This window comes from Telopea speciosissima, chromosome 6 (assembly GCF_018873765.1).
Source record: "Telopea speciosissima isolate NSW1024214 ecotype Mountain lineage chromosome 6, Tspe_v1, whole genome shotgun sequence".
Lineage (NCBI taxonomy): Eukaryota > Viridiplantae > Streptophyta > Magnoliopsida > Proteales > Proteaceae > Telopea > Telopea speciosissima.
In genome coordinates this window covers 67,562,649-67,582,666 of record NC_057921.1, presented here as the reverse complement: position 1 = coordinate 67,582,666, position 20,018 = coordinate 67,562,649, and the positions used below count along the sequence as shown (strand labels likewise).

General features: G+C 39.4%; 2 protein-coding genes and 1 long non-coding RNA gene across 6 annotated transcripts in view; all 3 read left to right on the top strand.

Annotated features, from left to right (window-relative positions):
- Nucleotides 1-8,105, top strand: part of LOC122664846 (endonuclease MutS2) — a 120,086-nt gene extending 111,981 nt beyond the window's left edge. The window contains exons 18-19 of one of the 4 annotated variants that reach the window (XM_043860857.1): nucleotides 7,355-7,662; nucleotides 7,860-8,105. In XM_043860857.1, coding sequence (XP_043716792.1) covers nucleotides 7,355-7,662; nucleotides 7,860-8,017 — 466 coding nt within the window. In that variant the 3' untranslated portion in view covers nucleotides 8,018-8,105. Of the gene's footprint in view, nucleotides 1-7,354; nucleotides 7,663-7,847 lie in introns of those variants that run through there. The other 3 variants (XM_043860856.1, XM_043860858.1, XM_043860859.1) reach the window with 3 other exon arrangements.
- Nucleotides 8,106-16,934: 8,829 nt separating this feature from the next.
- LOC122664741 lies at nucleotides 16,935-19,866 on the top strand. The gene is made up of 2 exons (XR_006333373.1): nucleotides 16,935-17,192; nucleotides 19,496-19,866. It is a non-coding gene; the product is annotated as an uncharacterized LOC122664741 (long non-coding RNA).
- Nucleotides 17,731-18,528, top strand: LOC122664740. Its single transcript, XM_043860705.1, has one exon. It carries the CDS (start codon nucleotides 17,844-17,846, stop codon nucleotides 18,279-18,281), a length of 438 nt encoding a protein of 145 aa, XP_043716640.1. The 5' UTR covers nucleotides 17,731-17,843; the 3' UTR covers nucleotides 18,282-18,528.
- Nucleotides 19,867-20,018: the final 152 nt, after the last annotated feature.

Genomic DNA, 20,018 nt, shown 5'->3' with positions numbered 1-20,018 from the left:
CTCGGTTCATGGTTTCAGGTCTGACCCATTTTTTGGCCCATTTCACTTATGATTTATGAGGCAAACTCGACAGAACTCAGCAAGTTTTGTCAAGAAAGCCTCAAAGCACCTCTCTTCTACTCTTCTTCTCCCAAAACCTCTCTTTCACTTGATTTTTTTTATGGATTGAAAGCTTTGGAGGGTGATTTAGCTGTCAAACTGAAGATTCATCAAGTTTTTGAAGGATTTTTGAAAGATAAGCCATTTTCCAAATCTATTTTTTTCAAAAAAAATTGTTGAAACCTTGGTAGATTCATGTGATTTTAAGTTACGTTACACAACTTTGGCCGATCTATCTCTTGATGGAGTCCGAATTTTTTTTTCGTTATTAATTTTTTTATTATATTTTCTGGAAAGAAAAATGAATTTTTTTTAAAAAGAAATTAAAAAAAGTAGGATGAATACTTATTGTTTGGATGTGATCCTCATATATGTTGGACAACTTTGGATGCTCTACAGCCTCATAGAGTCTTTTTTTTTTCACCCATTAAAAAAAATATTTTATTTTTTAGATTTCATAAAAATATTATTAAAATGTTTAAAAAATATATAAAAAAGGAAAAATACCTGTTTTTGTTGGAAAATTATGCACAACATATGTACATAATGTCCAACTTCAAATAGTGTCAAATACATAATACATTTTACCGCCTGGGGAGATGATTTATCAATATGAGGTTGTAAAACATGAACAAAACATCCTGTTAAGAAAACAATGCCCAGAAATGGCGATTTGCAGAAGAAAAGTGAAAGAGAAACAACACACAACACAGAAGATTTATGTGGTTCACCCCCAAGATGGGAAGCTACGTCCATGGCCGAGCAGCAAAACGAATTTCACTATACCTCTGGGAATGTTACAAACCCTCAAATTTCACTCACTAACCTCTCAAAGAGATAAGGACACTTTATAGAAAAGCCCTAACCTGAGAAAGTACAGAAATTCTTCTAGACCTAAAAAAAGCCAAACCGGTGTCGTATCCGCTTTTTAGGCCATCCGAGCTCGTTTTGAGGCCGAAACGGCCCTCCGAAGATCCCTACTACAGTTTCTGGACCGAAAGGAGGGCATCATGTTGATTAAATAACATGCAGTAAGGATGGCATCGCTCCAATACTGTGTAGGAACATGCATATGAATCATAAGCGAGCGAGTGATTTTCAGCAATTGTCTATATTTAGGTTCGACTATCCCATTTTGTTGTGGGGTATACAAATAGATCATTTAATGAATCATACCATGAGCTAAACAAAACTTGGAAGTTTCCCGCTGAGTATATTCAAGTGCATCATCAGATCTGAAAACATCAAATTGAGTTTTTATTTCTTGATAAAAAATTTTAAAACAATAAAAAAATCAAAACGGTATTTCAATAAATAAATTCAAGTTAACTAAGAATGATCATCCACAAAAGTTTAAAAAAAAAAAAAGTAAGAAAAGCCCAATCTATTACTGGCACGACAAGGACCCCAAATAAGAGAATGAACTAAAGAAAATAAAGACCAACTCCTAGACCCACTACAAGCAGAAAACGACGACCGGTGATGCTTGTCAAGTTCACAGGCTTCATACTCAAGACAAGAGATGGATTTGCAACTTGGAACCATCAATTGCAGCTTGGACAAGGATAGATGCCCTAGGCGAAGGTGCCATTGAAGAGGAGAGGGTCCACTAGTAGATGTAGCAGCAGTAGTCGTCGGTCCAATGCCATCCATGTAATATAAGCTAACCTGCTCAAGCCCGCCACCAATCATCCTCCTTGTCTGAAGGTCTTGAAAAACATAATAAAAAGGGTAGAAAGTAACAGAACAATTAAGTGCCTAATTTGGCTAACAGATAAAAGACTTAATGGTAACTTTGGAACATGAAGAACAAATGACAATGTCATGGAGGCGGTAGGAGATACCGTTCCATGATCTGCCACATTAGTGGAGGATCCATCAGCAAGGATAACAAGAGACAAATTTTGAACTGATAAAATGGAAGAAAATAAGTTAGACTTACCAGTCATGTGGGAAGATGCCCCAGAATCAATAATCCATGGAGTGGGGGTAAAGAAGGCTGAGTTACCTATGTGGGCTAAAGTGGTTCTGGAAGGAGAAGCAGATGACCCAAGTTGTTGTAGATGCTTTAGAATCTGATTATAATCGTCTTGAGGCACAAAGATAGTGGAAGATGTCGTAGAAGCAGATGCAAGTATGTTGTCACCAGAGGTCACTCTCAATAGAACTGTCAGTCATAATTGTATTGGCTAACTCATTTTCCCAGTCTGGTCGACCATGTTTGGCCCAACATGTGTCAACGATATAATTTGGCTTCTTGTAAAAAGTACAATGTTGAGAAGACCTATTAGTTTGTTGTCCACTAATACCACGACCTCTCCATTGACCACAGCCTCTACCAGAGAAAGAGGAACCTCTGTATCTCGCTAGCCAGGAAAAGTTGAACTTTCCCAAGGAGTAGAAGAAGGATCAACCTTTGGTGCAGTTACCAAACGCTCGAGGCAAGAGAATGTTTCGTTCAACGAGGCACTTTTTCACCTTAAGGAGTTAACTTTTAACAGACTGATAGTCAGGATGGAAGCCAACTAGAAATTTTGCAACATGGAACTCAGCTCGTTGAAGCTTCAATTGCTCCAGATCAGTAGTAAGAGGTTGATGGATCTGGAGTTCTTCAATAATACCCTTATAGCTACTAAAATACTCATTCAATGACTTATCCCCTTGATTGAAGTTGGACATCTTCTTATAGAGTTCATAGATTCAGGATATATTTTTCTCTTGGAGAAGCTTTCTTTTAAATCATCTCAAAACCCCTTTTGCAGTAGTACAAAACATAAGGTTGGCTACGATAGCAGGGTCCATACTATTCTACAACCAAATTTTGAGGAATTTTCACGCATCTATTCTTCATAGGCAGGAATACCATTAGGATCCTTCAAATCAGCAGATGGAGGATCAGAAATAAGGTATTTCATCTTCCCTTTGGCATATATGTAGACTTGGATAGCTTCAGTCCACAACAAGTAGTTAGATATACCATTCAGTTTATACTAGTAATCTGAATGTGTACATTGGAGGCATAGAACAAGAACTCGCTAGATCCCGACGAATGTCTCGCTATTTTGAGAGCTCGAGACGAGATCTCAAGCGATACCCATTATTACCCCATCTCGGTGAGAGCTCGGGTCGAGTCCAGAACTCGACTCGTGAACTCAACCCAACCCAAATCTCGACCCTAAATCAAGCATATTAGTTCCAGAATCTAGCGAAATGTCGTGGTTTTGGTCATCTCGGTGGGAAATCTTGGTATACTGACACCTATTTTTGCAAACCTTGGTATACAGACACTTATTTATGCCAGAAACCAGGACAGATTCTTATTTATGCCTAATATCATTTAAGTAAATGTTTTTATATTTCATTTACTTAAGATACTATTCATAAATAAGCAAATACCCCCTATTTGAATCCAATAAAAATAGTTAAAAAATCAAATTCCAAAAGGATAAAAAGTCAACCCCCCAGTTCAAGAACAAAAACTGGATTTTTTACGGTAGGTGCAATTTTCAACTTTTTAATGCTGTGTTTTTTTCAAATCTAAAAATTCCATAAATCTGAATATGGTAAAACATTAATTAAAACCAAAAGTGTGGTAAAATATTCATTTGTTTTGATGTCCAAAAAAATATTTTCATTCAGAGCGATTTTGACAGCATTCACGCACACCAAATTAAGTTTGATTGGTACATAACTCCTTTAATATAAATCAGATTTAAGCAATCTTGGACTTGTTGGAAAGCTTTCATTAAGCAATCTTGGACTTATTGGGAGCTTTGTTTTGAAAGCTTTCCAACAAGTCCAAGGTTGCTTAAATCTGATTTATATTGAAAAAGTTATGTACCGGTCAAACTTAATTTGGTGTGTGAATGCTGTCAAAATCGCTCTGAATGAAAATATTTTTTTGTACATCAAAACAAAAGAATTTTTAACTGCACTTTTGGTTTTTAGCAATGTTTTACCATTTTAAAATTTATGGAATTTTTAGATCTGAGAAAAACCCTAGCATTAGAAAGTTGAAAATTGCACCTACCACCGAAAATCCAATTTTTGTTCTTGAACTGGGGGATTGACTTTCTATCCTTTTGAAATTTTTTAACTATTTTTATTGGATTCAAATAGGGGGTATTTGCTTATTTATTAATAATATCTTAAGTAAAACATTTACTTAAATGATATTAGGCATAAGTAAGTGTATGTCCTGGTTTTCCACTAACTGAAACTCCTATTTGGACTTTGATTTTTCCAAATCTGATAGTGCCATTGTGTTTAAATGGCCTAAAATAGGCAGAGTACCAAGTTTCAGCCCCAAAATAGGTCTAAAACCCATCGAAACCAGCTATCAAGTTGGAAAAAAAGATTACCCCAACTCATCAAGTTCTCGACTCAACTTGCTATTTTGTCTGGTCGAAACCTGTACTTGAGACGAGTTCTTCTATGATTGGAGGGCGCACCTTGGTGCAACGGTAAGGTTGCTCCATTGTGACCAAGTGATCGTGGATTCAAGTCGGGAAACAACCTCTCCGCGCAGCGGGGGTAAGGCTGCGTACATTATGACCCTCCCCAGACCCGCAATGGTGGGAGCCTAGTGCACTAGGTACGCCCTTTTTTTTAATATGAATGTGTACATTATCAACAGGAACCTTATAATGTGCCATCAAGCAAACTGGTAATATAGGAACCAAAGGGAGCATTCAAAACAGCAACAACAATAATAGGAACACAGTCAGGCAGTAGTAGTACTGTTCTAAGAGCAGCAAACCAGCTGGCAGCAACCAAAAACTTCAACTGAGACCTTGAAACCCAGATTCTGGGTGATAATTAAGTAGCAGCCAATAAGCAGGTCAGATAGACCTGAAAATAGGATCGAAGGTCCCTCTAATAGAGAGTATAAATAGCCCAAAAGGATGGGATGATCAACCTTATGGTTCAAAAGTAATTTGACAAATTCAACTTTTGAAAAATAAACAAAAATAGGGTACCGCAGGAGTGGATGGAGAAAATAAATTCCAGAAAATCAAACCATCAGAATGCCCTCAAAACTGAATTGAGTGAACCCGAGGGGAACTCAAATCAGTCTCAAAATTATACCAACATCTGCCGGCTGGATAGAGAGTAATTTCAGATCTCAGTAGTTGCAAAATAATCACCAGAAATAGAAGCTGCAACCTTCATATAATAAAATTAATATATATATATATATATATATATATATTGATGTCTGGAAATCTTCATAACCAGAAATAGATAAATAGATAGAAGGATGTCCTAGTTTAGTTTCGTATCATCATTAACTAGGGCAATATGCAGTAGATAGACAGCATAGGTTGCTGCAACCAGAACACGAGAAGAGTCCTTGAATAGACTATCAAACCAGCAGAGGAATGAAGATGATTGCTAGTATTTAGTGCTCTGATACCATGTGACAGTATCAATATCTAAACACCAGAAATCGCACAAGAGAGAAGAGAGAAAATTGAGGAAGGAATTGGCGAGACTGCCAAGGAGATCAGCAGGCTCGATTATCCTGGCAGTCCCCTCTACTGAGTATTTATAATATGTAATTACTACTTAGAGAACATTGGAAGAATCCTTAACAGAATACAACTTAAGATACCTAGCTAGAATAGGAAAGAAAAATTAATCTAACTAGGAAAGAAATAAACCAACACTAACTAGAGTAACCAGCCACGATAGGGACACTCCCCCTATCGTGGCACATTCCACATTGTACCCCCAGGGTATATTATTGTAACGTTAACAGGGAGAAATACTCCACACAGAGCATTTCCAGGGTGTCTTTGATCAGGGAGAATCATTGAGCCATTAGATCCCCTCTCAGCATTGCAAGAAAACTAGGAACCTCCGATCTGAAGATACTTTTCAACATGCAACAATTAGGAGATTCTGCAAGGAAACAATATTCAAGTCAATATTTCAACAATTGATCATATTTCTTCCTGATGAACTCAAGTAGAGCATTAGATTGGAACTGAATTCCATCCGTCCATTTATTGGTCTACTATTGGTGATTGCTGTTCTGGCAACAGACAGATGGAGATAAAGATTTATGTTGATCTGCTGATTAGAATGCACAATCAGTCAACCAAACCGTGTGGATACCATAGCCAGGGGCAGTCTAACTTGTAATACTAGGTTCTAAGTGGTGTTTAGAAACGTAAGATCTCAGAGGTGTCTGAGTGAAAAAATGAGATAGTTCAGTAACTATGTAAAGCTCTCTTTCAGGGTCATGAAGAAATTAAAGGCCTTTCTATTACTCTGGGATAACAAAGCAAAGCTGGTGCTGTTCCAAAAGAAACTCCCAGGCCTTCAAGATAAGACATCGCCCCAAGGCAGATCAGAAACCTAAAGCATAATTTGAACAATGATAAAAGGGAAATAGGGGGAAATTGCCAGCATTAGTGACTGTGAAAGCAGAAAATCTCAGTTTTCTGCACTGAGGTTTTTTGCCTGAAGGGCATATGGGAAAAGATATTCTGCTTTTAGACCTAAAAAGATTGAGGGTCTTTGGATTGGAAGGGGGTGGTGAAAGAAAAAAGCTTTACTTGGTAAACTGTTGTAAGTGCTTGATCTTGGAGCTCTATGGTGGCTTGTTATCAATCTCAAACATGGTTCTAGCAACAAAAATTCCAGAAGTGAGTTCCTCTTTCAGGGTGAGTGTTTGAAAGGTATCATGAAGAGTTTTGGGGATTTTATTGCATAAAGAATTACCAAGGTATGCAATGTGAGACAATTTGGTTTTGGTAGGAGGATTAACTACCTTATTGGTAAATTATCCGATCTATGCCCATGACTCTACAGGCTACTATATACACAAAGGGTCGTTTGTGGTTAATGTTCTGAGGCCACAAATAGGATTTAAACTTGGTGAAAGTTTCCATACTACTAGAGAGAATATTTGTGGGTGTTTCAATATTCAATCATTTAAATGTGGCTGAGATAAACACTGCATAAGTGGATTCTAAAAGATGAATGGAATTTCAAGGGGGTTCTTTTTAAAGTTAATAAAAGCTTGTGGAGGAATGGGCGGTCTTCTATCCTTTCTTCATAAGATCTGTTGGGAGTATCATGGAGCTTATTTCTGTCTTGTTTTTGGACAAGTCTTCTATGAAGATACAGAGTTAAATTTCTTTTCTGGTAGTAAACCCCCCCCCCCCCCCCTTTTTTTGTTACTCAATAATTCAATTTCTAAAAGCATTACTCATGGGTTTTTTTTGTGCCTTTCTTTTAATTGAAGTCTTTCAAGAAAACTTAATGAGGATCTACTGGTGGCTCAAAGGAAGGTCATGGAACATGGCATTTCTCAGAGACACCGGAAGATGCAAGAAACTTCAGAGGCTGCTACAATCGCATGCTCTATCCTTCATAAGAAATTGCTACAGCATCGCACATTTGCAGTTCAGCATTACAAGAAGGCTACAGTAATTAACAGTCAACAAACACCGGTCGCCAAATCTCATCATGCAAAAGCTGATGATGGTCAACATCCTAGAGCTGATGCTGCTGCTGGTGCAGACTCTGTTGAATACAAGCAGTCTCTATCAGGTATCTTTTCAATAGATGTGGGGGGTTCTGCTACTTACCTTTCCACTAGACGCATGGAGGTTTCTGCTATACTATTGCCTTATCACAGTTGAGAATTGTTTATCTAATTGATTTATGGGTAAAACTATGTTCGGATGCATTTTTCTCCTTATTTCTGACAAAGTAGCTATATTTTTTTTTACCAGAATGTGTTGCCAACAAGAAGATTGAACTTCCAAAGGTTGGTGCAGTGGTGCATGTTCCTTCCTTATGCAAGAATGCAATGGTGTTAAAAGTCGAGCCATCTAAAGAAGAGATTATAGTTCAAGCCAATAATATGAAATTGAAATTGAGATTAAGTGATATTGAAACTTGACAGGTGATGTATACATTTATGCAAACATTGTCAGGTACCCAATAGGCTAAGAGTCTAAGACATACTTTGTTTCTGTATATACATGTATCTAAGGTAGTGGTGTCAATCAGACCGGTTTCGGTGTGAGATTTGAGTGAATCCAAAACCAATCCAGTAAAAGTGCATCGATTTTGGTTCAGTTTCGGTTTGGGTTCGGTTTAGCATGTAAATATATCCATTAGATATGGGGAAAATCTTGTGTTTTTTATTAATTCTGATCTGGTATCGGTTTTATCGGGTTATATTGGATTAGGTTCGGTTTGGACCGATTTTCTAAGGTCAGTTCAGTTTCTTAACAGTTTCGATGCAACCCGATTTGAGTTCGGTGTCATAAAACCCCAATCCAATACCGATCCAATAGCCTCATTTTGGTTTCCATCGTTTTGTCGGTTTGCGCTAGGGTTTGATACGCATGATATATGAGAATGTCCGCTAAGGTTGTCGATCCTATATGACATGGTGGTTGGGCAGTTGACCTATAGCTTGATGGTCCATGGGGGCAGTAACAGCCTACCTGTTTGAGCCACATGTAGTGATGATTGAGCTGTTCTGACCGGTCTGATTCAGCTATTTTTATATTTTGGAGCCCAACTCAATCCTAGCTCTGGAACATTATCAGCTCCAGTTCCTGGGCAGCTCCATTTCTCCAAGTTCCTCAAATAGGGGGTGGAATTGATCACCCTACCCCTGCCTTATCACATTGCCTAGGTGGGGTCAACTCCCTCTATTAGAGGCACTTTGGGAGATGGAGTAGGCAGAAAATGGAGCAGATAATTTTTTGATGAAAATTACAATTTTCTTTTTTGGTCAAAGACAGAAATTTTATTAAAAGAAATCAGCAGCAGAGAAACTCTAGCCAGTTAAAAGATGTACAAGGATGGGGGGTGGCTGAGACCACCAAAAGTGAGACAAACTAAACCTAGAAACTCCTTTAGCAAGAATATGAGCTCATCTAACACGGTCTCAAGAAACATGCAGAAAAGAAATAAAAGAAAAGCTACTACAAAGTGACAAGATATCATCAACCACTATTTGCAACACCCAGTTCAAAATAGAATGTAGCCCCTGAAGTGCATGGATAATCGGAAGACAATCCGAATGAATCTGCAAATTAGGCAACTGAAGACTACTTGCAAGAAGGATGGCATCATGGACAACCTCAGCTTCAAGTGACGTGGCAGAACTACCAATTGATGCTTTGCAACAGGCTACTAGGAAAGATCCAGAACAATCCAACAAAAGAACGCCACGGCCACCTTTGCATGAGTTAGCGGACTAGGCACCATCAGTAAAAGTGCAAAAACAAGGTAAAGGGGGCCTTAGTGGGGACGCAAGCCTTGCAGAGTGTATAGAGCTTGGTAGTGGAGGTATTTGAAGACCAACCACCCTTTCTTCCAAAAACAAATAAAAACAAGACATCAGAGTACAAAGATCGGGTTGAATAAACTTGAAAATAAATTTGTTCCTTGTTTTCCAAATTTCCAACAAAGTGAAGTCCAATGTAATGTAAAATCCCCTATATTTTGGCAATTCTGACCTAAAACGGTTAAAAAGGAAATCCCATCCTTAAAGCTTGACCCATTCAAAAGTTGGGTATCTACTCTAAGCGGCGAGATACGCCAATAGGTAGATGCAAAAGGGCAATGGACTAAGGAATAAACAATGGACTCCTCAATGTTATTACAAAAGGGACACTAGGGTGATTGCGCCAAAGACCTTCGAAAGAGGAGATCATTTATTGCAAGGGCATTAAAGTTTGCATGCCAAAGGAATAACTTGATTTTAGGGAGAAGCTTCAAACTCCATAACCACTTCCAAATCAGATCAGAAGAAGGGGAAGGACTAGTAATGACAGTCCTAAAAGTGGTGTGATAAGCCGATTTAACCGAACAGGTTCCATTTTTTGCAGGGCCCATACCCAACTATCCTCAGTATTTGAAGTTGGTAAAGGAAGACACCTAATAGCCAACCCCTCACTAGATGAAAACAAGTTTGAGAGAGCATGCGAATCCCACTCATTAGTCAGCGGACGGATAAGGCTAGAAACCAAAGCATATCTAGTGTTTGAATGACAACTAGAGAGGCGCCCTCCTGAGAGAGAAGGCACCCAAGCATCCTCAAAAGTTCTAGTAGTTTGACCATTGCCAATACGACTTCGAAGGCCAAGCAAAAGGGAATCCTTACCTCTAAGGATACTCCGCCAACCCCAAAAGCAATTCTATTTACTCTTGACTTCGAGAAAAGAGGAAGTGAAAAAATATTTTCTTTTCGAGACTCTAACCCAAAGGGGGCCTCGCTATTACGGAGAATGCGCTAGCCGTAGCGAGCTAAGAGTGCTCGATTGAAAGATCCTAAATCCCTAAAGCCCAACCCACCTACAGCCTTGTGAGAACAAAGGACATCCCATTTTTTCCAACAAACTCCTTTCCCATTCCTATCTTTCCACCAAAACTTACATATAAGGCTGGTTATGTTATCAATGGTAGAACATGGTAGGGAGAACATAGACATAACATAAATTGGTATGCTTGTAGCAACAGACTTAATTAGGATTTCTTTCCCAGCTAGTGAGAGAAGAGATTCCTTCCAACCTGACAATCGAGCTTGAATCCTTTCAGTAATACTAGAGAATAGCATTCTCTTCGAATGACCAAAATCTGTTGGTAGTCCCAGATATCTCCCTTAGTTCTCTACCACAAGAAACCCAGAAGCTAGAGCAATTGCATCTTTTGTCTAGGCAGGAACTCTTGGGCTGTATAGGATGTTAGACTTACGAATGTTAATAGACTGTCCCGAAACTAAACAATAATCTGTTAGTAATGACAACAATGTCTCACTCTTTGCAAGGCTTGCTTTTGAAAATAATATGCAATCATTAGCAAAGAGAAGATGAATGACATGAGGGCCAGCTCAACTTGTCTTAATACCAAAGATTTGATTATTAAGCTAAGCCTTCAAGAGATAAGAAGAGAGGGCCTCCTGACAAAGAATAAAAGATAGGGACTAAGGGGACACCCTTGTAGGAGCCCACGTTGAGGAAGAACTCTTCCAATGACAGATCCATTGACCTTAATGTGGTAAGATACAGTTGAAGCACATTCCATAATCCAATTAATCCATTTCCCCTCAAACCCCATCCTAACCAAAATATGTTGGAGAAAAGACCATTCAACTTTTTCATAGGCTTTGCAAAGATCAAGTTTCACAACCATAAACCAAATTTAGATTTAGAAGAGCACATTTGATGGAGAATTTCATGAGCAACAAAAACATTGTCTGAAATTTCTCTTGAAGGAATGAAAGCGTTTTGATATGGACAGATCAAAGAGTTAAATATAGGTTTAAGACGGTTGACAAGACACTTGGCAATGACCTTATAAAAAACACAACAAAGGCTAATAGGTTTAAACTAAGTAATGTTTTCAGGATGTTTCTGCTTAGGGATTACGAAAATGGTTGTGCGGTTAAATTCTTTGAGCATGTGCCCAGTTTCAAAAAACCAGTGCACAGAAGTTACAACATCCTTCCCTACAATGTTCTAGTGGACCTGGTAGAATTTGGCAAGGAGGCCATCTAAGAAAAAGCCTTCCATTTCCGTCAAATGACCCAGCCTCCCCTGGCTCTTCCATCATCCGGGCTCCCTTTCCTCCCTATGCTATGCTCCCCTGGCGCATGCCTACCACCCTTCGCGCCTACGGCGTTTTCGCCAGACGGTCTTTGCCAATAGTGCCATCCTCCCTGCTGGCTGTATGGGCGGGTTGTCCCTCGCTGCTGCGTTCTGTTAGGCTATGGAACTAGGGGCTTTATAGGCACCTATTTGGAACATTGCTAATTTGATTTCTTCTTCAGAAAAAGTAAGGCAAAGTGCTGAATTCTGATGTTGAGAAACAGGGGGGGCCACACAATCCAAAAAACTTTCAATGCCAACTGGATTAGAAGTTTTATAAGAAGCAGAGAAGAAATCAACAATACATTGCGAGAGCTCAGCCTCGTCACTTATCCAAGCTCCAGAAGGCCCACAAAGCCTAGATATGTGGTTGTATTGCCTTCTACAGGCAGTAGTTGTATCAAAGAACGAAGTGTTCCTATCTCCAGCCTGGAGCCACTTTATCCTAGAGCGTTGAGCCCAATATTTCTCTTCCTACAGCAAGAGTTCTTTTAACCTTTAACGACACTAACTCTCCTCAACTTCTAAAGAAGATCGGGTGGGAGAACTTTGAATGTAGGAAAGCGTAGAACTGACCTATGCAATTTATATATTGTTGTTATGGAATTGGTCTTTACTCCATTTCTTAAGCCTAAACTGGCACCTTAACAACTTTTGAGATAAAAGGAAAGAAGGTGAACCAGGAAAGCAAGAGCTCCAGGAACTAGAAATCACATTTGTGAGATCTGGATGTCCTTCCCATTTAGCTTCATAATAAAAAGATGGGAAGCAGTTTTCTGTACGGGAGTATGGCCAACGCCAGCACTCCCATGTGTCTATCTCTCTCCTCCTTAAAACAAGGGGGCAGAGGTGTCTTTTCACATGGGAAGGAGAGAGATAGACTCATGGAAGTGCTAGCGTAGGCCACACTCCCGGACAGAGAACTTTTTCCCTAAAAAGATTTACCTTTTTTCTGTTTGGAGCTAAAAGCTACACCACAAGTGGTGTATGGTCCGATCCTACCATGGGCTGCCGGTGAACATCCACACAACTAAGAGTCCGAAGAGCCTCCCCATTACAGAATACTTTATCTATGCTTGATAAAACCAAATCAAATTCTTATCGCTTATTAGACCAAGAGAAAGAGGGCCCAGAAAATTGCATCTCAACTAAACTACAATCATTGATAACATCTTGGAATTGAGCTATTTCAGCTATGCTCTTCGATTTACATCTAGATTTCTCCGTTATTGATAAAACTTCGTTGAAATCTCCAAGGCCCATAGATTGTCCACCCTAATTAAGCCAGCTCGTGCCAAAACTCATTCCTAAGCTCAAAGCGAGGTTCATCACGCCCTATTCCGACAAGGAATATAATATCATATAAAGGGTGACTAGGACGCGTGTCATCCTACTAAACCGCCGATCACGACACGTGTCCCAACGCACATAATCAATATTAACACAATATAATATTAGAATGCGTAAAAGAGGAATATTACATTCCAAGGATCGAGTATTGCAGCGTATAAATCGAATAGTTACAAGATGTTCAAAGGCTAGATGATAAATACAGAATAGTTACATTTCCAAGACCATCTAATAACTATCAAAACGGTATAATAGTAAGTATTTCAACATAGGCCTTAGCCTCAAAAGTAAATCAGGGATCGAGTCGAATATCCTCACGCCGTAGGCACAATCATCGCAAGGACACCGCGCCATGTTCCTTAAACACGGCCTCGGTCCCTCCTCACCAATCTCATCCGGTTTAGTGCCCGGTTACCAAGCACGACACGGTGCATACTGATTCAACATGACATTCAACATAATTTCTTCATAAATGTATATAGTGTTCGGGGTCCGACACGGTACCCACCGGCACCGAGACCCATCAAGGTACAACATTACCGATCAACATTATAACAATTGTATATAAGAGTATGCAATATGCGCAAACATGCTTATTAATTATAATGATTACATAATATATAATGCAATAATAATAACAGCCCAAACGACCAAACCCACTCACAACGTATACGCCAAGCACCAAGATTATCGGTTGTCGCCTCGATCAAGCAATAAGCCACAAGATGAATATATTAACCTAAACAAAGAGTGAAATAAGGTTAAACGAGCGAAGGAAAAGGATCCCCAAAGGTCTCCCATAATCGCTTAAGTATAAGGTTTCGGAACAAAGTGGTTGCGGGGAGTGGTTTCATGCCCAAATTCGCAATCACATATAAATCCTAGGAAACCGGGGTTCGGAGCAGTTTTAGTCAAGGTCGGATGCGAGATGTGGTTTGAAAACGAAACCGAGTGTAAATCCGAGCTTCACAGGGGCTCGGGACAATTTTAGTCAAGGTCGGATGCGAGATGTGGTTTGAAATCAAACCGAGTGTAAATCCGACCTTCACGGGGGCCTTCTCGGAAGGTAATTTCAGGGTGGTTTCTTGCGTGTGCAAAACCACATGTAAACCCTCACACCTTCGTGTCCAAAATCCGAAGGATTCCCTCCAAGGACCCCATTTTCAAGTGGTTTTAAAGCACAAGAACTTCTAGGGAACTCCATCCTAAGCTCATTAGGGTCCAACCTTAAATCTCTCAAATGGCAATGAGAACCCTTACATTAGAGCTCATAATGGAGTGAAATAACTCCACCATAGCTTGGGCTTTAATGCTCCATCGACTCCCTAGGTTCCAAGAGAGATCTAGGTCAATCTCTCCCATTACCCAACCCCTTTTAAAATCCAAAATAGAAGAAGGAAGAAGCTTCAATAGCTTACCTACCCCCAAGATGAGAGAGCTCCACGATTTATGGCCCAAGAGATGGGGTCTCCACCTTCCTCCAAGCCTCTTCACCTTCCTCTTCCTCTTTCTCTCCTCTTTCTCTCCTCCACGATTTAGGGTAGAAGAGAATGATGAAGGAGAAGTAATGTTCTCTCTCTCCCTCATGGACTCATTTATAATAAATGGGTATTTGGGTACCTCTAGACAAATGGGTCATGAGGCCTAATGGGTCAACCCATTAGTCCTATGTGGGTAAGTGGATGGAATAACCCATCATTGGGTCAATAGGTTAAATGGGCCTGCCCACAACCTTAATTAGGAAAAGCCCATTCTTAGATGGGTTCATAAGAGATGGGTATAAGTCCCCAATGTACTTCCTAAAGGTACGCGGGACCCGAACTTAAATTATTCCCTTCTCTCATGAAATAGCTCGAGCGGTTCAAGCCGGACCCGCACTTCGAGGTTACGAAGGGAAGAATAATTAATAAGTCTTGAGGCTAGAACTTACTTTTCCCCTGTCATGGTTTATTACCCATGACCCGAACAACGCCACGAAGAATGCTAAGCTCATCACCGAACGAATTATCCAACCGAGGTGACGGTCCGGATGCTCTCTCCTGAACTCCTCGCTTCGGCCGTGGTACTTGGAGGGTAGTCGACGAAGTCGCCAATCAACGAACTTTCCCATCGCGGTTGAGGAATCTTTCCTCCACAGGCAAACCCGTCTTGTGGTCAACGATTTTGTAGCTAGGTTTGACCATCATGGAGAACAGTCACCAAAGATACATGGCAGCGGTATCTACACGTCACGAGAAGAAATGATATTTAATTATATCCCGAGGTACGGGTATAACATTCATCGTATATAAACGACAGTCTGAATGATCCTGGCAGAATGGAGCTATAATGTGTGTATCTATTATCCTAACAGAGGAAGAAAGAATTGAAAGTGAGATTGAATTATTCCAAAATAGGGCTAAACCACCTGATCTTCCAACTAGGTTCAAAAAATAGGAGAAAGGGAATCCTAACCTTTTCTTTATCTTCTCCATATAGTCTTCAGATTGTTTAGTTTCTACAAGGAAAACTAAACACGATCGCTTTGTAAAAAACTAGAAACCATTCTATAGATATATGAAAATTAAAATTGGGGTTTAATAGGAAATAGGATTGCTGTAAAGTAATGTGAAATCATATAGGGGTCCACATCATAGATGGTAGAAAATGGAAACAAAAATTGGTGATATTTTGAGTTTGGCTTGATATCTCCTATTGAAGGCGATTGCCAAAGTAAAGTGTGAATAGAAGAACTCAGCCGGTCCTTCAAAGCCCTCTAAAGGACCCATTTTGGCATCCCTACTTTTTTGTTTGTTTGTTTTTTTTCCTGGATAAATGGCATCGCTGCTTTAGACGTCTTGGGGATTATGCCCAAGTCTGTTGTCCAATGTCCATGCATGTCACTATAGTGGCATAAATTAAATTGGATCCTTAAAAAATTAAACAAGGAGAAAAGTTCTTTATGAAGGCATGTACCATCTACATACATCAAGTCACAAAGGATGATAAAATGACTGTTTCATCCCATGAAAGACGAAAATCCTATCCTTATGATGCTAACACGTGAAATTCCACTGATCTCGTGTATGCAGGGGCAACTCTCCCACATGGAACACCGACCCATTAAATAAACATTGATGGAACTGCTTTAGACAATACAGTCGTTTCTGGGATTTTTTATTTTTTTTTTTTGGTAATTGGTTTCTGGGGACTCAGTTGAGTGGTTTTTTAATGGTATAGTGTCCGTGGGTGTTTCCTTTCCAAGAGAACTGTAGATGCCACTCTATGGTTGTTTGTTTACAGCTCATCTTAAAATGTATAAAATTTTACAAGGGAAAGGTCAATAGAAATCTCTCTCGCCTGATTCAAAGACGACCATGTGGTGGAGGCGGACACACACGAACGGTTGTCTACATCCAAATTGGGCGTTCGATAGCTCGGTGCCAAGTCTTCCCTGCTATCCGAACTTTACTCCTGAAAAACACCAGTAATGAACACGAAATACGAGGATGTGGGGACGAAAGAAACTCGTCGTCTAACCTCTCGAGTCTCGACACGTTGATGTTTCAGTCACAATCGTAAAAGGAAGACTTCTTTATTTCTTTCTTTCTTTCTTTCTTTTTTTTTAATTTTTTTTTATTTTTAATGAAGAGAAAATTTATTGATTAAAACCTCTAGGAGGTTAATTCTGCGAAGGGAAAGCACATTTTTAATGATAAAATCCAAAGCTCAAAGTCCCAAACCTCAACAGTCAATTTAACCCAAAAAAATAAAACAGTCAATACTCAATACCTCTTGCACCATAAGAGAAACAAAAAAACAAAAAAATACTCAATACACCTCCCCAGTCGAATTCCCAATCTCCATTCGTCCATTCGTCAAAAAGAAGACAAAAAACCGGCCTCATTTACCGTAATTTCACTTGCATTTCATCTACTTTTAGCCCCATTGATTGCGACCTTCTTTTCTCTATAAATATCGAAACACCTCTCCCCGTTTCCCCACTTTTCCTTCCTTTTTTGTTTGTTGAACGCTCAAAGCATATTGTTTCGTTGAGGCTAGACGGATCGAGAGGCGGATTTTCATTCGATTTTCCTCGTGCGTTATCGGAAGCTGGTTTCGTCGCTCTAGCAAGAAAACGTTAGTTTTCCCTTCTTTGCTCATTTCAACTTTCGAATTTTGTCTGTATCTCAGAGTGGTTCTTGTGCATTCTTCTTTTCTTTGGTCATATGGAAACTTGAAACTGACCGTAACTTATTGTTTTCATTTGCAATTTTTTTTCCCCCTTTTCTACACAAAAATTGTAAGAGATAAATCCAACAGAGAGAGAGAGATTCGACGGACATAAAACTTTTGCCTAGTTTAGGTTTTAGCAGAGAGGATAGATTCTAGAGTGTATCAGCTCGTGGTTTCCGCATTCAGGTAAACCTAGTGCGTACAACTGTTTCTGAATTCGTTATAGAAGATAAACCGATATAGCTACCTAGTGAGGAATTTCTACGGATTTTGTTGCTTCCTGGTTAAATACTCTTTATCTTCTTTTCTCCTTTACCTTCTGAGAACAGATCACGGTTTGTTTAAGCTTGAGCAAACGTAGAAAAATTCATAGGGAAATTGTGAGTTTCTGTTTTCTATGTATCTAAGTTCTATATTCGGAGGTCACTTCTCCTCAGTTATTGACTTGCTTCCTCTTGTCCTTTTGTTGTGCAGAACAAAGAGGTCGGAGCCTTGGGTGTTTAGGACTCTAAACATACGTACAGTTGCAGACGCATCGGCTCCCGGAAGCAAGCAATGGAGGTATATGGCCAATCCATGGTTGCCGGCCCTACCAATGTTATTTTCCTGTCGAGTATTCTCGGCCGTGATGGGGCAATCCCTTTTCATAAATGTGATTGGAGATGTGAAAATGAGCATGTTTGCGGAAACATGTATCGCTGCAAGTTAACCAGGGTCACGCACATCTGTGACAAAAACTGTAACCAGAGAATTTTGTACGATAACCATAGCTCCCTTTGCAGAGTGAGCGGCCACGTTTTCCCTCTCACTTCAACAGAGGAGCAGGCAGTGAGAGGAGCCCGGAGGAAGATTGAAGTGGAGAACCCTTCCCTTGATGGCTGTGCTTCTAAGCGCAGGCGTGATGCTCAGCTTCATCCTTCTCCTTTTGAGAGGTCTTTCTCAGCAATTGCCCCAATCTGCAGTCAAATTGGAGACGGCATGGATATGAGCTAAATGGTTGAGGCATTCCGGAGACCTTTTCTTCTCCCCCTTTTTATTTTCTTCCCTTTTTTTTTTTTTTTTTTTCTTTTTTTAACCTTTCAAATGTTCTCCATGGACAGACATAGAGAACAAGACTTGCTATGGAGACTTCAAATTGGGACCAAAGTGTTCCGCTGTCTGTGTAGGAACAGCTTATAATATAAACTTTTAGCTCATTTTATATGGAATTTTAGTTCTACTGTAACTTGCGTATTACTTGGAGATTCAGATGTTCTCTAATCGCCAGTTCAGAATAGGTTCCTTAAGTTGTATTTCAGTTTCATTCTTTCTAATCATCGAACTTCAAGTATATTATCTCGAGGCCTACTGCAGGGTAGGGCCTTATGAGACACCAAGTCCCTACAAAAGTCAGATAATTTAGTTCCATCTGTTGTGATTTTTGTATTTTGGCTAATGTCTGATTTCTGCTTTGTAGTTGTTCCTAATCCTTCCTTTAGCTTAATGTATTTTGTTTATGATGTGCCCATCCTTTTGTTACGAAAGGATGACTTGCAATCAATCTTGCATCTTAAACTTGCAGTGACATTTTACCTTTCTTTTATGTGTAATTTTCTAATGTTGATTATTTACTTGCAACACTGTTCTCCTTACTCTAGTCTGTCTGTAGCTTCTGTATTGCAATTGCATATTTGGTAGACAGCACATGATTTTGTTAACGTTTTGAGGTTGGATGAACCCATGCATACTTATCCTATTAAGAAAAAACCTGTGTTCATTGAAAGACGTGCAATGGATCTCTTGCTCTAGTCCAAGCAAAGGGGTATCAGTTGTTATCTTATCTGGTAGCGATCTTTCAAAATAGTTCTCTCACTGACTCTGATTTAATTATCTTAGTTTAGATGCAGGTTAACGCAGAGAAAGGTTTTTTTGTTTCTGCTCAGATCCTACCCTATACTCCCTTGGTAATAATGATTCACCTTGCTTCAGTGGGGGTTGGTGTCTGCATGTATTGCTGAAGATCTTGTTACTTTTACAGGAGGCCTATAAGATCCAGAAGGCCCAAAAAATATGTTATTGCAATTATAAATATGATTATTATTGTCATTATTTTATTTTTTTTTTTGTTGTTGTTGCTATAATTTATTTGCTTTGTTAAGATATCTCCTGAAACAGAGTTTCCAAACATTTTTCTCATTTTATGTTTTATCTTTTCTTTCTCCTCGCAGCAGCTCTTAGTTTATTCAGTTGTAGCTTGCAGTGGGGGATCGCAGAAGCAGCACTGCCCTTTCTTTTCTGTCCCTCGATGGGATCTAATACGACTGCACTGTAGGGGAAGAATATTCCAGAGAATTATCTGTGAGCAATGTAGGTTGGGTAATCTGCTACTGTAATTGTGAATCAAACCATCGCAGGTTGAGGATGAGGAATCTTGATTGATATTCTCTTTCACTGCCAGCCAGCCATCTCCATCAGGCAGGTTCTGCTCCCTGTTTCACGGATGTTATGCAGCAATGAAACTGAGATCCAATTGTAGAAATTATGCTATGCGAGTTGTAATTTTAGCTTGTACATAAAGAGTGTACAATGTCAAAATATGCAATTCAAATATTTGTCAATTTTGTATCAAGTCAAAGTTCTTCAGAGTAGATATTTTGAAAGCATATGATAGATTGGAGTGGGGTTTGATTACAGCTGTTTTTGACTTAGATGTTGTGACTTGATAAGACATTTAATCTTTTCAGTTTCATA

What these genes read in the sequence shown, in the direction of transcription:
- LOC122664740 (XM_043860705.1), top strand. Translation starts at nt 17,844, where the DNA reads ATGGAGGTATATGGCCAATCCATGGTTGCCGGCCCTACCAATGTTATT.